Source organism: Pan troglodytes, chromosome X (assembly GCF_028858775.2).
Source record: "Pan troglodytes isolate AG18354 chromosome X, NHGRI_mPanTro3-v2.0_pri, whole genome shotgun sequence".
Classification (NCBI taxonomy): domain Eukaryota; kingdom Metazoa; phylum Chordata; class Mammalia; order Primates; family Hominidae; genus Pan; species Pan troglodytes.
Window position 1 is genome coordinate 100,968,983 of NC_072421.2, and position 18,344 is coordinate 100,987,326.

General features: G+C 39.4%; 1 protein-coding gene across 2 annotated transcripts; it reads left to right on the forward strand.

Moving 5' to 3' along the window:
• The first annotated feature begins 641 nt into the window (after positions 1-641).
• On the forward strand, positions 642-2,635 carry TCEAL9 (transcription elongation factor A like 9). Of its 2 annotated transcripts, XM_521193.9 has the most exons (3): positions 642-779; positions 1,256-1,334; positions 1,791-2,635. In XM_521193.9, the coding sequence occupies exon 3, from the start codon at positions 1,858-1,860 to the stop codon at positions 2,170-2,172; it is 315 nt and encodes a 104-aa protein (XP_521193.1). In that variant the 5' UTR covers positions 642-779; positions 1,256-1,334; positions 1,791-1,857; the 3' UTR covers positions 2,173-2,635. The 2 variants fall into 2 exon arrangements, with proteins under 2 accessions (XP_521193.1, XP_003317636.1); XM_003317588.7 differs by lacking the exon at positions 1,256-1,334 and having other exon boundaries at positions 663-779.
• The last annotated feature ends 15,709 nt before the right edge of the window (positions 2,636-18,344 follow it).

Consider the following 18,344-nt stretch of genomic DNA (forward strand, 5'->3'; position numbering starts at 1 on the left):
CTGTAGTCCCAGATACTTGGGAGTCTGAGGCAAGAGGATCACTCGTTTCGAGGAGTTTGAGGCTGCAGTGAGCTGTGATCGCACCACTGCAACCCAGCCTGGGCAACAGAGTGAGACCCTGTCTCAAAAAAAAAAAAAAGAGAAAGAAAGACAGAAAAAAGAAAAGAGAGAGAGAGAGATTAAAGTTACCTTTTTAAAAAGGATATAGAAGTACGAAAAATAAAAAGTAAAAATTGCATTCAGAAATCTCACTCTTGTTCCAGGGTCTTTTTTTGTTGTTGTTTCACAACTGCTGCCAAGCCCACCCTGCTCTACAACAGCTAAGAACCAGATTGCAGAGGAAATGGAGGCTAGGGGAGGGACGACTGATGGAGGAGTTATCCTGGGAGTGGAAGACTGGAAGAGACAATTCTCGAAAGAAGTAGAAAAGTTCAGTAGCTCCAGAAAAAGAGGTAGCCCCTCCCTAGTAATCAGAGTCAAGCAAATAACATTTTTCCCGCTGGGATAGGAAACAACAGAAAAGACTGACAGGGCCAAATGTATAAGTGGGGGGCGGGGAGGGAGACAGGGTGGGCCCACTTCTGCCGCGCTTTTGGTGGGAGTGGAAATTAGGGACCCGAGCTCACTGGTGACGTAGATCTCATGTGACCAGGAGTCGACGTGTGCAGAAGTCCTGGTAATCTGGTCCTTGTTCCCGTCTGGATACCAGCTTCCTTCAGCAGCGCAGGCGGTGGTCCCTGAGGCCCGTGGAAGGAGTCAAACTTGCGGGAATTTTGCAGGTTGGTGTCACTGTAGGTGTTGACTGGGGATTTCTAGTGTGGGGGGGTTTAAGGCAGAGACTTGTGGGAGTGCCGGTCAGGTCCGTCCCTCCACCCTCCACCTCCAGGTCTACAGGAACTGATGACCCTTGGGAAAGGGACTAGGGGTCCTAGAAGAAGAACAGGGAGACCTGTGATAGTTTAAAAATAATCATCCTCTGCTATCTAAGACTGCTTTCCGGACCCCCACCCTCCTCCCGAACCCCGCCTCAGTCTTAAAGATAGTTTGGAAATAATCTGCTTTCTCACTCTTTGTCTGATGGAAAAAACGAACTGACTTGCATGCACTGTGGAGAGGGGGTGAACTAGGGGAAACAAAAGGTGGGAAACTTTCCATATCCGAAACCCTAAAGGAGGAAAGCTACGTGTGTCAGTCTCTGGCGCTGGTCGGCCCACCAAGCGCTCGCCCCACCCCCACCGTCCCCTCCCGTTTCCAGTTTATCTGCAGGTCTGTTGTTTCCAGCAAGACCCAAAGCTAGAAAAGGAGGAGGAAGAAACTGACCCGATCAGTGCCAGGTAGGTGAGAGGAATATTATAAAGTCTCCTGGGGTGGAGACAAAGGTTGTAAGCGCCACCGTTCCTGCCGGCTCCCTTCCACCCCACCCCTTTCCCCTCTTCTTTTCTCTCCCCCTTCTCCTTTCCCCTCTTCCTCTGCCTGCCAGCCACCTTTCTCTTTTCTGGCCTGGTCCCTGTGTTAGGCCCTATGGGGGAAAAAGGTCTGGGGAGGGCTGGACGGCGGAAAGGAGGGCCTTGGAAAAGGTTAGAGGGAAGGACAAGAGAGAAGTGAGGAGGTGGAAAGTGGAGGTAAAAGGAGTGGGGATAGTGAAGCTCTGATTGCTGACTGGGCTTCTCAGGTGGAAGATATTTTATAACAGCTCTGAATAAAAAAAATTAAATGCTAAGGCCTCTGTCCACAGCACCTGTCCACTCACCAAGTCTTTAACTTACTGTCTTCTTTTTGCTTTCTATAAGTCATTGTATTCAAAGAAGAATAAGCAAGAAAGAAAAGAAGGAAGGAAGAGAGGTAGACAGATACAAGATGAAATCCTGTCAAAAAATGGAAGGAAAACCAGAAAATGAGAGTGAACCAAAGCATGAGGAAGAGCCAAAGCCTGAGGAAAAGCCAGAAGAGGAGGAGAAGCTAGAGGAGGAGGCCAAAGCAAAAGGAACTTTTAGAGAAAGGCTGATTCAATCTCTCCAGGAGTTTAAAGAAGATATACACAACAGGCATTTAAGCAATGAAGATATGTTTAGAGAAGTGGATGAAATAGATGAGATAAGGAGAGTCAGAAACAAACTTATAGTGATGCGTTGGAAGGTTAATCGAAACCATCCTTACCCCTATTTAATGTAGTTTACCTTGATTTTTATCTGATATTAACAATACCATATAGCTTGCTTTTTATTAGCATTTCCTGATATTCCTTTGTCCATATTTCTACTTATAACCTGTTGCTATTAATGGTTTTAGATGTATCTCTTGTTATCTGCATCTCATTGTTTATTGTATTTTGAACCAATCTACAAGTCTCTCTCTTTTAATAAAAGAACTTTACACATTTGTAAAAAAGAGGTTCTTGGTAAGATATAAAATGGAAAAAGCCTAAGTAATATGTGAATATCATATTTTTGAAAGGTAAAAAGTACATTTGTATATTACATATATGGACATAACTTGTGAAGGATGAAAGAAAGTACAGCCTCTCGGTGGTGGGATTATGAATGATTTTTCTCCTTTTGCTTATTTGTATTTTCTATATTCCTAAAATTAACACACATTATTATTGCTAGAATAATAAAAGTTTTATAAAAAAGAAGCAACAAGCAGCACGTATTAGTTTATTTCTAAAAGTATTGGGGCATTTAATATTTGTTGACAGAATTTTAGAAGAAATGTGAACTTGAAAGTAACTCCAGACCACTTAGCTAGAATAATAAATTTTACATATTTTCTCATCTTTAAAATAAAGAAAATAATCTCACAAGGATCTGGTGAGAGCCAAATAGAGTAATGACTGTGAGCTATGTTTGACAGAGTTTTGTTCCCATCCCAACTCCGTAAGAGATTAATTTCAGCGATTTGGAAGGGTGGAGAAAGTAGTTCTTATCTGTGATTAAGAACAAACCCAAGGCCGGGCGCGGTGGGTCACACCTCTAATCCCAACACTGGGAGGCCAAGGCGGGCAGATGACGAGGTCAGGAGATCAAGACCATCCTGGCTAACATGGTGAAAGCCCGTCTCTACTAAAAATACAAAAAATTAGCCGGGCATGGTGGCAGGCGCCTGTAGTCCCAGCTACTCGGGAGGCTGAGGCAGGAGAATGGTGTGAACCCAGGAGGCAGAGCTTGCAGTGAGCCGAGATCGCACCACTGCACTCCAGCCTGGGTGACAGAGCAAGACTCCGTCTCAAAAAAAAAAAAAAAAAAAGGAACTGTGAGGTGGGTGCCACCTTTATGTTCATTTCCTGATATGCCTACCCAGCTTCTCATGCCCCTGCCCTTCATACTACCATATATACTGCGTTTTCTGCCCCTTCTGCTGGGTCCTGCACCTTCAGGCCCCTACCACTGTGAATGTGCTAGAATTCTCAAGTAGTGAAGCCCAGCATATTTCTTTGGCACCCCCAGTAAGCTTAGTTCCCAGACTGACCTTTAGAGAAGTTAGGAGATTGCCCATCTCTTCAATTTAGATAGACACTTATGCAGTGCCACATGAGTCATGATGTCTTATAGATATCTTGGCAACTTTGGGATTTTAACTTTCTCCCCATAAGGCTCAGACACGATAGGTCCATCTGGGAGTTGGACCAGAAGACAAATCTGAGTAACAGACATGTTTTAGTCAGAATTGCTGCCCTGGATCTGAAGACTACCATTTTATCTTCCTGACTCCTATTTCCTTAGGACGAATGATTTCTCCCAGAAGACTGGTGGCAGGCCCTCCTCATCTGTTCAACAGATATCCCTAGACTTGTATAAATTTTGAAGGAAAATTCAAGTCAGATTTTGGAATAATCCCATCCCTGGCTGGAAATATATGAAAGTGCTGGGTAGGCCTTATTGTATGTCTATATCTACATATCTCTGTCTGTCTGTCTGTCTGTCTGTCTGTCTATCTATCTATCTATCTATCTAATCTTTCTTTCTTTATTTTGAGGTGGAGTCTCACTCTGTCTCCCGGGCTGGAGTGCAGCAGCATGATCTCAGCTCACTGCAACCTCCGCCTCCTTGGTTCAAGTGATTCTTGTGTCTCGCCTCCCGAGTAGCTGGAATTACAGGCGTGCACCACCACACCCAGCTAATTTTTTTTTTTTTTTTTGTATTTTTAGTAGAGACGGGATTTCGCCATGTTGTCCAGGCTGGTCTCAAACTCCTGACCTCAAGTGATCCACCCACCTCTGCCTCCCAAAGTGCTGGGATTACAGGCGTGAGCCACCGTGCCCAGCCCTATCTTTCTTTCTTTACAAAAGGCCCACTATTGTGCCTGTCATGTGTCATTTTCCTCTGTGATGCCATTTTGGGAACTCTTCATGTCTCCAGACCATTCTTCAAGGTGATGGCAGCCTAATGGTTGCTGGTAGGGCTGCAATTCATGTTGGAGTGAGATAAGGTTCCAGGCTCACTGCCAGTTTTACAAAACGGGATAAATCCATCCCCTTGGCCCTCAGAGGGGTGGCACTCAGGAAGGATGTGGAAGGGCTCACTCAAGCCACACTCCTGTCTAGGATAGGCCTGACTTTGGCTTCTCTGCTAGGCACAAGGCCCTCCTCAGCTGATAGCTTGCCTGTCCTGAACAGACATACCTGGAGAAAAACAACTATCCTTTTTGCAGATCAGAGCACTAGACTTCCTTTCTCCCTTTTTTTCCTTCACAAGGAGGTTTGATAGGACTTTTTTATAAGGAAGAAGATAAGATCTCAAAATTCACTAATAGAAACTTTGTCCCAGACATGACTGCTCTGCATGTAATCAGATAACTTATGGTTAAAGTAAAAGAGTCTGGTGGTAGGAGGAAATGATTTTAGATAGTACACAAATCTTTTAAATTGTGGTGTCCATGTATTTATTTGAACATGTATGAATGAATACTTTCTGTTTAAAGCAAATGATGATAGTTTAGATTTAGGGTGGCATTATAAAGTTTGTTTTTCAAAAAAGTATTCAAATAAGTGAGTCAATTTGAAGAAGAACATTAAGTTAGAACACAGTATTAATAGTGTAGGTGGCACATACTTAAGGCAAAAAAAATCCTGGTGGGAAACATTGCCCCAGCATGGGCATAATAACTTTAGGGATAATAACTGGAAACACCTATCAAGAACTGTGAGGGATTTGAGATTTTACCCTACGTATAAGCTAACAACTTAGCCTACTCTCATTTAATGGATGCTGGCAGAAGACTCTAGACTCCTGGGTCGAAATCAAATGACATCATCACAGCAGAAGCAGTAGCCAGAGCTTCATGTTGGTTTGTATTAGTTCCTTATTATTTCCAAGTTTCATAGGGTGGCATAGGACCCGTGATTGATACCTAAACATGCAGGGCATTGCATTATAGGAAAGAAACCTTGAGTTTGGGGTCTTCAATGCTTTCACAGCAGAAACAAGCCTGCTCTTTGTTCAGGGGAAGAGGTTATCTTATCGCTCAAGGTTGCTTGTTGCAAACACAACTATGAAAAATGGTCTGCCTGGGTAAAGAACACTCAGGGTCTTAAATTCTTGGCATACCCAATAAGAATATGCAGGGATGCTCAGGGCTCATGGCAGATTGCCTCTCCCAATAACAGTTTTCTCTGTACAATAAATCTGAATGTGAATAATAAGCATTTCCTAACACCAAAAGCTCTGGTTTATGATTCCAAATTAAATACAGCACACAATGTATATTGTAGAATATAAACATGGTATTTGTAACTATTTCTAGTTTTTAGTTAAGTACAGGGGATTTTAAATAAATCCTAAGATTAAAAAAGAGCATCAAGTAAGAAACTAAAGGTAAACAATCTTTGAGGAACTTCAAAATTACAGTAAGACACAGCTATCATGATACCACAAAATAAAAGAGGTAGGAATGCAAAGCCAATGGATTCTTCAGGACGCTAATAACAAGAGTAATCTCATATAAAACTTTTTACTAGGAAACTGACAGGAGAGTGTGTGTTTGAAAATCAGCCCCAGATCCCATCCACACATAATCACCTCAGTCTCTGTAAAAAGCAAAAGCTAACAGAAAAGCTGGTTTGTTCTCTCTGCAAAGAAAGTTCAAGGTAAGGTAAGAAGGAGGAGGCTAACACACATAACAGTATCCAAAAGCAGTTATTTGATATTCTGACGTCAGCCTTTTGCAAGACCCTTAGCAAAAACAGCTGCATCACTTGAATAATTTAGTTGGGCATGGAGCATCTTTTCATGTGCTTATTGGTGATTTGTATTTCACACTTTGAGAAATGTCTATTCAAATCTTTTGTCCACAGTGTAATGTAGGTAGGGAACTATTTAAAGGAATGAAGTAGATCCATATGTACTACATGTTCATCATGTATTGTTAAAAGAAAAATGAAAAACAGAAGGCACAGTATAATATATACACACATACACATACATACCCATATCCACAAATATTCACATATATCAAGATGAAGCTCTTCAGTTTGCTAAAGAGAAGGATTATTTCTTTTTAAGTGGCATTTTGGTATCTCTTATCAGGCCTCCTGCCATCTGGTTAAGAAATAATAATTTTTTTAAAAAAAATCCCCAATCGGTAATTATATTATCCTTGCATTATAATTGCCCAAATAATTATTGGACTTACACAGAGTCTTTCTTCCCTTCCATGAACTCTGAGTCCTTTTCTAGATGTTATATCATTAACCTATTATTTTATAGAAAAGGAAAGTGAGGCCTGGCCGAGGTTGCCCAGCTATTAAATGGAATACTTGCCTAAGGTCAATGTCCTTTTTCCTAATCGCTGCTCTGGAATGATTGGTATTTAACAAATAGTAACAATACCACTGTGCTGAGTGAATTCCTATCGGTTCCTCAAGGCTCCATGCCCTTTCAAGTCCCAGTCCTGGTTTCACATTTATCCCTGCCTGAAACACTGCCTCAATTACCCCTCACACACTTAGCCTGGATAACTCCTATTCATCCATCCCAGAATAGATATTATTTCTTTTTAATAACAGCTTTATTGAGATATAATTTGCATACCAAACAATTCACCAACCTAAATTATACAATTCAATGGTTTTTATATTCACACATGTGTGCAACCATTACCACAATCAATTTTAGTACCTTTTTGTCAAGTCAAAAAGAAACACCGCACCCCTTAGTTATGACTCTCCTATGCCGTTATCTCCCTATCCCTAAGCAAACACTAACCTATCTTCTGCATCTATAGTTTTCCCTGTCCTGGACATGTAAAATATAGTCTCTTGTGACTGGTTTCTTTCACTTAACATAATATTTTCAAGGTTCATCCATGTTGTAATATATATCAGTACTTCATTCCTTTTTATTGCCAAATATGATTCTGTTGGATGGCTAATTCACATTTTAGAGATGGATATTGGCAAGGATATGAAGCAATAGGATCCCTCATTCATTGCTGGTGAGAATGCAAAATGGTATAGCCACTTCGAAAGGCATTTTGGCAGTTTCTTACAAAACTAAACATACTCTTGCTATACAATCAAGCAATCGTGCTTTTTGCTATTTACCCAAATGAATTGAAAACTTATGTCTACACAAAAACCTGCCCACATTTTATTTATTTATTTATTCATTTATTTTGAGACGGAGTCTTGCTCTGTCGCCCAGGCTGGAGTGCAGTGGCGTGATTTCCGCTCACTGCAACCTCTGCCTCCTGGGTTCAAGTGATTCTCCTGCCTCAGCCTCCCGAATAGCTGGGACTACTGGCACGCGCCACCACACCTGGCTAATTTTTGTATTTTTAGTAGAGACGAAGTTTCACCATGTTGGCCAGGCTGGTATCGAACTCCTGATCTCAAGTGATCCACCTGCCTCTTGCCTCCCAAAGTGCTGGGATTATAGGCATGAGCCACTGCACCTGGCCTCCACACATATTTTTATAGCAGTTTTATTCATAATTGGCAAAACTCGGAAGCAACAAAGATGTCTTTCAGTGGGTAAATGGATAAACTTAGGTACATCAAAACAATGGAATATTATTCAGCACTAAAGAGAAATGAGCTATCAACCCATGAAAAGACAAAGAGGAATCTTAAATGCATATTACTAAGTGAAAAGAGCCAATATGGAAAGGCTACACATTTTTTTGCTTCCATCTATATGACATTCCGGAAAAGGCAAACTATGGGCATGGCAAAAGGGTCAGTGGTTGCCAAGGGTTAGAGGGAGAGTGGAATGAAAAAGTGGAGCATAGAAGATTTTTTAAATCCTCTATGTGTGAAACTCTACATAATATGATACTATTATGGTGGGTACACGTCATTACACACTTGTCAAAACCCATAGAATGTACAACACCAAGAGTAAACCCTATTGTAAACTATGGATTTTGGGTGATAATGATGTGTCAGTGTAGGTTCATCACTTTTAACAAATGTGCTACTCTAGTTCAGGATTTTGATAGTGGGGGAGCCTGTGTGTGTGTGTAGTATCAAAGGTATATGAGAACTCTGTAATTTCTACTCAATTTTGTTGTAAATTTAAAACTGCTCTAAAATTAAAGCCTATTTTTAAAAAAATAAATCCCTGTGTATCTTCAATAACACTTTTTTTGTTTTATACTCTATTTTTCCCAATATTAGTATACTCACTCAAGTTTCCCTGTGGTTGCTTTTTGCATGATATATTTTTCCCATCTCTTACTTTCAATCTACAGTATTAGAATCTTTGAAACTAAAGTATGTATCCTATAGACAGCATACAATCCAATGTTGTTTTTTATCTAGTGTGACAATCTCTGCCCTTTGATTAGATTGTTAATCTAGTCACAATTAAAAAAGAAATGAGCTATCAACCCATAGTAACAATTAATGTTACTATGAATATAATTGTGTTTAAGTCTTCCATTTTTCATTTTGTTCCCTATGTGTCCTATGTGTCCCATGCCTTCTTTTGTTCTATTCCTCCTGTTCTACTTTCATTTTTATTACTGTATGTTTTCTCATGAAGCATTTATATATATATATATATATATTTTTTTTTTTTTTTTTTTGTGAGACGGAGTCTCGCTCTGTCGCCCAGGCTGGAGTGCAATGGCATGATCTCGGCTCACTGCAACCTCCGCCTCTCAGGTTCAAGCGATTCTCTTGCCTCAGTCTCTCGAGTAGCTGGGACTACAGGCGCCTGCCACCACGCCCGGCTAATTTTTGTATTTTTAGTAGAGACGGGGTTTCACCATATTGGCTAGGCTGGTCTCGAACTCCTGACCTTATGATCCACCCACCTTGGCCTCCCAAAGTGCTGGGATTACAGGCGTGAGCCATCACGCCCGGCCCAGCATTTATATTTCGTTATTGCTTTTTTCACTATGTTTAAGCTTTGTTGTGGTTGTGCTAAAGCTTACTATCTATATAACCTTCACTTATCAGAATCAATTTCAGATTCTTGCTAACTTAATTCTAGTCATATATAGAAATGTTACTTCTATTCCTTCCCCCCCTTTTTGTGGCATTATTGTTACACATGTTACATCTATTAATGTTACAAATCCAATAATGCATTGTTATATTTATTACTTTACCCTCTGCAGTCATTTCCTTAGACCAATACTGCTTTATTCCAACCCACCTTTTTTGTTCTGTTATTGGCAAAAATATTACAATTATATGACATTTGTATGTGGTATAGGCCTAACAATACATTAGGTACACATTATTTTATACAATTGCTTTTTAAGCTAGTTAAGAAGGGAGAAAACTTTATTTTATACTTAGGCATACAATATACTCTCTTTTATAATTACATCTTATCTACGCTATTGCTTTTTGTTTTTTGGTAGAATTTTAATTACCATCTGGAGTTTTTTTTTTTTTTTTTTTTTTCAGCCTAAAGATCTCCCTTTAGTATTTCTTGTAAGCCAGGTCAGCTAGGTACAACTTTGCTCAGGTTTTGTCTATCTGGGAATGTCTAAATTTCACCTTTAATTTTGAAAGATAGATTTGTTTGATATAAGATTCCTGGTTCACTGTTTTCTTTTTCTTTTCTATTTCCTGTAACAGCTGGTCACTAAGAGACGGTTTTCTTTCTTTTGAGCACTTTCACTGTGTTGTTCCACAGTCTTCTTACCTTCATCAATTTTTTTTTGTTTTGTTTTTTTGCTGAGGAGCCAGCTGTTAATCTTATTGAAGTTCCCTTAAATGTGAAGAGTCGTTTTTCTCTTGCTGCTTTCAAAATTTTCTCCTTGTTTTTGACTTTCAGCATTTTCACTATGATGAATCTACTTGTGAATATCTTTGTGTTTATCTAGTTAGGAGTTTTGTTTTTTCTAACCTTCCTCAATGTGTGCATTGGAGTTTTTCAATAAATTTGGAAAGTCTTCTGCCATTATTTATTTAAGTATTTTTCATTTGCCTTTCTCTCCTGTCATTTTGCTACTCCTTTTACATATATGTTGGTGCACTTCATGGTGACCCACATTTCTTTAAGGCTATCTCATCATTTTTCAACATCTTTTTTTCTGTCTATCCCTCAAATTGCATACATTCAATCTATCTTCAAGTTCACTAATTCTTTTTTCTGTAAATTCAAACCTACTTTTGAGCTCCTCTAGTGAAATTTTTATTTAGGTTGTTGGACTTTTGAACTCCACAATTTCCATGTAGTTCTTTTTTTAAAATAATTTGTATGTCTTTACTGACATTTCTATTTCATGCAACATTGAGATCATATCTTCCTTTACTTATTCAATCATGGTTTCCTTTAATTATCAGAATATATTTATAATGGCTACTTTGAATATCCTACATCTGTGATATCCTGCATCTGGCCACTGTCACAGACAGTTTCTGTTGCCTGTTCCCCCACCACCCCCACGCCCCCAGTGTAGGTATTGGTCATTCTTTCCTGTTTATTTCATGTCTTGTAATTTTTTGTTGGAAACTAGACATTTTAGATAATATGTTGTTGCCACTCTGGTTATTGTGTCCTCCCCTTCCAGGGCTTGTTATTATTTGCCTGTTTGTTTAGTGATTGGCTGGCTTATTTTAGTAAAGTTTATTTCTCTTCCTCCAGCATTAATCTTCTAATGTTGCCCCTCAGGGATGCTCATCTTTTGATATGCCCACAGACACCCTAAGATGACAATGGTTTCGATAGAGCTTTCCTAGTGTCTTTCCATGACCATAGTCAGCTGTTAGGCTCCTCTAATTGCTAACTGATTGGTCTATTATTTCCAACAATATTCTTGGCCATTAATTGCTCTGCAGACTAATTTAATCAAATGTGGGTTCTAGTGAAAGAACGGTTCTCTTCATCAGTGTTTGACATTTGTTCTGACCCCAAGAGGGCTCCTCCCAGCCAGCTCCCTCTCTGGTGCTCTCCAACAATCCAGCCAGACAATAGTTAACTGCTAGCTTCACCAAACCCATGAATTACTTTCCAAGTGTCCCCACCACAACTTCCACTATTTTTGGAGCAACACTGGCTTGAACTTCTCCATGCTCTGTTGTAAATGAAGTAAGTTCTACCGGGAAAATATTACAAGATAAATGCTTTATGGCTTGTTTTCTCTTCTCAGGCAAAAATATTTGAGCCAGGGCTCTGGATCTGGGGGTGGGAACAATAGCATTCTTCTCTCTGACACTCCTGCTTTAGGAGCTGACATTCAGGTACAGGAGGGAACAACAGCCTGAAGGTCCTCTCAGCTTACTTCTCATGTTGTGAAACCATGCCCAGCAAGCCAGGGCAAGGATGATTAGGGCCTCAGCATTCTCAGCAGTGCCACACCCAGGGGATAGCTTTCATTCCATTAGTGGGGACTGGATGGAAGATGGGAGTCTCAACCTCTTGATTGCACTTACCCAGGACTTAGCCTCAGCAACAGGTAGTTGGGGGCAGGATGAGAAATGCTGACATCCTACTCTTCCTAGGAAGAAAGTCCCTGACCGGCAGCTGGAGGGAGAGGATGCCTTGTGTTCTTGGCCACCAGTTAGGAATGCAGTTTATGTTTCTCTGAGCTGGAAGTGGGGAGGGAGCAGATGTCTAAGTTCAAATGCCACAGATTCTCATCTTTCTTATGGAGTTTTTATGGATTTTCTTGAATAGATGTTTCTCCATTGATTTGACAGTATCCTGTGCCACATTTCATATGGCCCTTAGGAGCATTTCCAGAGGCTTTAAATTGTTGTTTTCTTTTGTTTTATAATTTTTACCAGTTTCACTGGAGAACATGTCTGCAGAGCTCTTCCTGCTGTCATACCAGAAATCAATCTCCTAGACATCATTTTGTTTTTGAAGACTTCACCGGCAACTGCATTAGGTCCTCTTACTCTGTGCTCCAAGTGCCCCTTCAGCATTTACAGCACTAAATTTATGGTTTCCTCCCATTAATTCATGAACTCCATGAATATGAATGTTATATTTACTTTGTTCTCTTTTATATCTCCAGGGCCTTGCCTAGCACATGATAGATAATAAATATTTATTGAACTAAATTTTTATTTTTATATTTTTATCAAATGGAAAGAGCTATGTCTTGGGCATCAGAACTCCTAAATATGGCCCTGAGATTCAGAAGTGGATATGGGCAAGCTGTGCCTAGCACAGAAAAGTGTTCAAACAATATTAAATAAGAAATGGTGAATGAAGAAAAGAATGAGTGAGATTTAGATTGGGGACTTACTAAAAAATAAAACTGAGTAGTGGTTAAGAACATAAACTTAGGAACTAGACTATATGAGTTTGAATTCTTGCTCTGTCACTTCCTGTCTGTTGCTTAACTTCACTGTCCTGCAATTCTTTTATTTGTAAAACAGAGAATACTACTAGCACCTACCTCATAGGATCTTTGAAATGATAAATGAAATAATGAATATACATATACAACAATGCCTTGCATATATCAGCATTTATATGTGTTATTTTATTTTCATCACTATGTATGTGTAAGAAAACTAGGATAATTCTGTATGTGTTATTTTATAACTCAAATTTTCAAAATACTTAATGCTTTTTTTTCCTTCTCCTTGCCAAAAGGATACCTTTTCCTCGGAGATGATTTAGAAGATAGAAGTAATGATGGCCAATATCAGAAATGCATCTTTAATCTCAAAGATGAAAACAACCAAATGGAAGAGGATGAGAGAGGGGCAGGGGCACCAAGTCACCAGGCAAGGTTTCTAAGTGTAAAATGTAAGCACAAGATACGTTTATGCTACTACTGCCTGGGTCTCTGAGAGTCATGACAGGAAATATAGCCCCTAACTCAGCAGCTGGGGCAGGAGTGTAGTGAGGGAGGAGGAAGAGAGGTAGGAAAAAAAAGGTGTGTGTGAGAGACAGAGATAAAGAGAAAAAAATGAATATTTATCTTTGGCACTTTAATTAAAGATAGATTAAAATCATCTGTATACCAATACCTAAAATATCAGTTTTAGTAGTATTCTAAAATAATGTGTTGCTTATCCTCATGTCCACCTAATTTACTGTAGAATACTTGAAAAATGTGGAAAGTCATAAATTGGAAGATTTATGATTTGTACGTATCACCCATCACCAAAAGAGCCAAAACTTTGGGTGTTGAGATAGCAGAGACTGAGAACACTAAAGGACAGGCTTATCTGGGTCTGTCAACTAGAGGGTTCACATGTAGCATATCCAACATGGCCATCTCAGGGCTTCAAAAACAAATGTTTCCTGTAAATAGGGGTGAAGCTGTATGGTCTTTTATGATTTGGCCTTGTAACTCACATAGCATCAGTTCTACTCTATTCTACCCTATTGATTGAAACTGTCATAAGCCCTCTTCTAAGATATAAGAGGAGGGACAGAAGACTAAGATTGACAGATGGCAATCATAGATAAAATATTCAAATATTTCCTTAGATGTTTATGCACAATATGTATAATCCTAGAAGGTAAATAAATAAATAAAATAGGCCAAGTTCTATGGACTGAATGTTTGTGTCCCCCCAAACTTCATATGTTGAAGCTTAATACCCAGTGTGATGGTATTTGGAGGTGGAGTCTGTGGAATTAGATCATGAGAGTGGAGCCCTCATGAATGGGATTAGTGCTCCTATAAGAAGAGACATGAGAGAGTTTGCTTCCCCTCTTTCTGCTTTCCACTATGTGATGTTACAGAGAAAATCACCATCTGCAAACCAGAAAGTGGGTCCTCATCAGACATCGGATCTACTGACATCTTGATCTTGCACCAGAACTGTGAGAAGTAAATGTTTGTTGTTTAAACCACTCAGCTGCTATTTTGTTATAGCAGCCCAAACTGACTAAGACACTAAGAAAACAAGTGAAAAAGAAAAAGATTTGTTTCCTGGGAGTTAGTAGATCTAACAAAGCTATCTCTACATCTAGTTCTACTACTACCCTCTTGGAAACCTGAGCAAGCCCCTTAATTTTTCTGGGTCTCAGTTTCTCAATTTGAATAATAGGACCCTTGTACTAAAATATTTCTAAGGTTGTTTTGGTTTTCATAGTACACAATCTGTGAAGGCCTAGTACTTGAGATCATAAACCCTACCCTATAAATCCAAAATTAGTCAAAGGTATAGAAAACACAGCTATAAAATCCACTGTTCTATAAGCCTACTAATCCATTTTTCTGGCTTCACAGTTTATTTTATTATCCTATTTCAATGGGCTTGAAGAACATACAATGACCTGGGACATAGTCTGTTGGGTATCCAAAGCAGACAATGGCTTGTGACAAAAGTCTGTCTAGGCATGTTGACAGACTTCAGTCTTTCTTCCTGAGATATGAGTGTAGTTAATGAAAGCTCAGGGAAGGGACTAGAGATAATTGTTTTCTTCTTTAATGAGTCTGGACTTTAGATAAATAAGGGAACTTCAGAAAACAACTTCATCCTGTGCTTTGTGAGAGACAGGATTGAGAGTGAAGAAGTGTGTGGGAAAGGTCAGACGGACCTTGAGGTTCCTCTTCAGTTCAGCATGTCAAAGCACCATATCTTGGGGTATCAGTTTCTAAGCCCCAACATTACCCAATATAATGGAAGGTCTTTGACAACAGGGCCCTTGTCTACGCTGTTTCCTCCTGCATCCTTAGTACCTAAAACAGCAATTTGCACATGATAAATGCTCAACTATTATTTGTTAAAATAATAAATTTTTTTATTGGCCATGTTTGTTTCTTTTGTAAACTACTTATTCATATCCATTGCTCATTTTCCCATTGGTATGTTCATTTTTTTCTTATTAATTTGTAAGAGCTCTTTAAATATAATGGATGTTAACTTTCTTTTTCTTTCACATATTGTTGGTTTCCTAGGATGGCTGTAACAAAGTATCACAAACTGGGTGGCTTAAAACAACAAAAATGTGTCCTTTCATGGCTCTGGAAGCTAGAATTTCAAAATCAAGGAGTCAGCAGAGCCATGTTTCCTCAGAGACTCTGGGTAGATTCTTTTCTTGCCTCTTCCTAGCTTTTAGTCATGGTTGTCAACCCTTGGCATTCTTTGGCTTGAAGCTGCATCACTGTAATCTCTGCCTCTGTCCTTGGATTGGTTTTCCTCTTCTTATAAGGACACCAGTCATATTGTATTAGGGCCCAGCTTAATGACATCACCTTAATTTGAATATATTTTCAAAGGCTCTGTTTCCAAACAAGGTCACAATCAGAGGTTATAAGGCTTAGGACTTCAATATATATCTTGGGGGGATACAATTCAACCCATAGCACATATGGTATAAATATATTTCTCCTGTTTCTTCTCTGTCTTTTAAATTTGTGTGAAAAATCAGGTTCCCTGGCCAGGCGCGGTGGCTCACGCCTGTAATCCCAGCACTCTGGGAGGCCAAGGTGGGTGGATCACAAGATCAGGAGATCGAGACCATCCTGGCTAACACGGTGAAACCCCGTCTCTATTTAAAAATATAAAAAATTAGCCGGGCATGGTGGCAGGCGCCTGTAGTCCTAGCTACTCAGGAGGCTGAGGCAGGAGAATGGCGTGAACCCAGGAGGCGGAGGTTGCAGTGAGCTGAGATTGTGCCACTGCACTCCAGCCTGGGCGACAGAGCGAGACTCCGTCTCAAAAAAAAAAAAAAAATCAGGTTCCCCTTGTTGCACTGTATACTAGCAATGGAACTTACATGGGAGTAGTAACAGTGAAATAAGATAAAGTGACTTCATGAACGTTTATGCACGAGTTTTGTTACTCCTCAAAGTTCATCCCTAAGTCCTGGGAAAAGTAAGAAAGGTGCTCACCTCAGCCTAAAGCTAGAAGGGCCAAAGGAGTTCTCTTGGCCTACACATAGTCCAGCTAATGTCATCAGTTTAGGAGACTGCATAGGGCAGAGCTCCTTTTCCACCAGAGTCCTAAACAACAGGAAAGAGTGGCCATGGGTCTCCGGTGTCTCAAGATATTATCTGCAATCCATGAAATAAAGAAAAGAATACCCCTCGGTTCCCCAAAAGATAATGAGGTGCTGAATATTTGCTGCTTTCACGTTCAGACATCTTAGTCTCATAGCCCTTTTATTTTTTCAGACTAGATCTCTTGAATTAAATATATTATCTCCCAAATCATTGAAACTCTTACAGTGACACCCTTAAAATTTCATCAGATTCATTCCACATTTTGGAAATCTTGGCATCAAAGTTATAATGGCCATAGCTTAGAGGAAAGCTGGAGTAGGCATAATTTCCTATATTCTTAACACCTAGTTTCAGTCTGTAATCAGTGCTTAAATTTAGAGAGAAAGAGAGAATCACAATAAAAAAGTATCAGTAAAGCATCAGAGAGGTACATAGAGAACCTATTCTAGGCAGGAACAGAGATACCCATACCCACAGGGCCCACTAGGGCTCAGACTACCTTCTCCCAAGCCTAGCATTCACACAGGAGAGATAATGAGAGGAAAATAGGACAATAACCACAGTCCAACCAGGTGCATTTCAGACAAGTACATGTGAGCCATGTCATGGCAATACACATAAAGATTTCAGCAAAAACGAGCTTCCACTGATGGGATACTAATACAATAGAGGGATCTTCACTAGTTGAGGTCAAATCATGAAACAGTTTTATTTTTCCAATAGCTGTATCAGCAGTGTTCTTTCTATCACTCCCTCCCCCACTTCAAACGGGGCAATGGGCTTCTTTAACTACATTTCTGTCCAGTTCTCCAATTTTTCAGTCACTACTGCTTATTAAAATAGTTTCAGTCAGACTAAAGATTTGGTTCTATTCATTTTCAAATGCCAATCTCACTTTTCATTCTGAGTCCTCCTGGTGCCTCCAGGGCAGATTAGAATTGAGGCTCCTGGGCTTGAAACATGTGTAAAACGTGTGTGTGGGGATAAGAACCATCTAATCAGTTCACTTTCTCTCTGCCTTTTGGGACACATGAATCCCAAATGCAGAATATAGTGTCCTTCTAACTTGGCTTTGAAAAAATTTGTTTTTGTTCTCAACAGTGTGCTGTCTATTTCCAACTCCTCAGAAAACTTCAGGGTCAAGAAAACATCTCAATCAACTCCTATTCACAACATTTTAGTAAAGATAACAGCATTTCCCGGATAATTTTCACCTATCTTTAAAACATTACTTTATTACAACTAATCAATATAGCATAATATCCAATCTGGATGTTACAAACAAATGTCTGTTTTCATCCAAGGAAATTTGATGGTTTTGAACAAAGGATTTATCCAAGATGGGTGAAAAGGAAAACAGCAAAGCATTTAGCCACCAAAAGAAATAAAAATCCACTTGCTAAACTTCATATCCAATAGTCACATCACAGTGGCTTCTCAGCTTTCAGGAGATTTTTTTCTAGGTAATTCTTAATTTTCATAAAAGCTTTTCCGTATTGCTCTAAATATGGTCCCCAGAATGAAAAACAACCAATTCGCCTCAGTACTGGATACATTCATTCAACAAGTATTCAGTAATCACCTACTTGGTGCAAGGAACACTATTAGTCACTGGGTACACAAAATAGAACACAGCAAGCATGTTTTGGGCCCTCATGGATTTTAAGAACAAGTGGGTCTAGCTAAGGAAAGAATCATACTCTGCTACTCTTTAAATCATGTTAGAAACCATCGAATAACAATAAAAATAATGTCCACAAAAATTGATGATTTACTAGGCTATGTAGTAAATTCTTGTTATGTGTAATTCTAACAATCCTTGTTTCACAGAGGAAGCACACAGACCTTGATAAGTAATTGATCCAAAGTCGAACATCAAGTAAACAGCTGACTGAATTTGAAGCCAGACTTGTCTGATACTACTGTTCATGCTTTGAAACTGCATCATTCCAGCTGATATCATTAATATAGCAATCTGTATAAAAAGTTCTTAACTGTGAGACAGAATCCAGGAATCACTAACATTT

Bases quoted from the DNA above. Each gene is read 5' to 3' on its own strand.
- TCEAL9 (XM_521193.9), top strand. From the start codon at position 1,858: ATGAAATCCTGTCAAAAAATGGAAGGAAAACCAGAAAATGAGAGTGAA.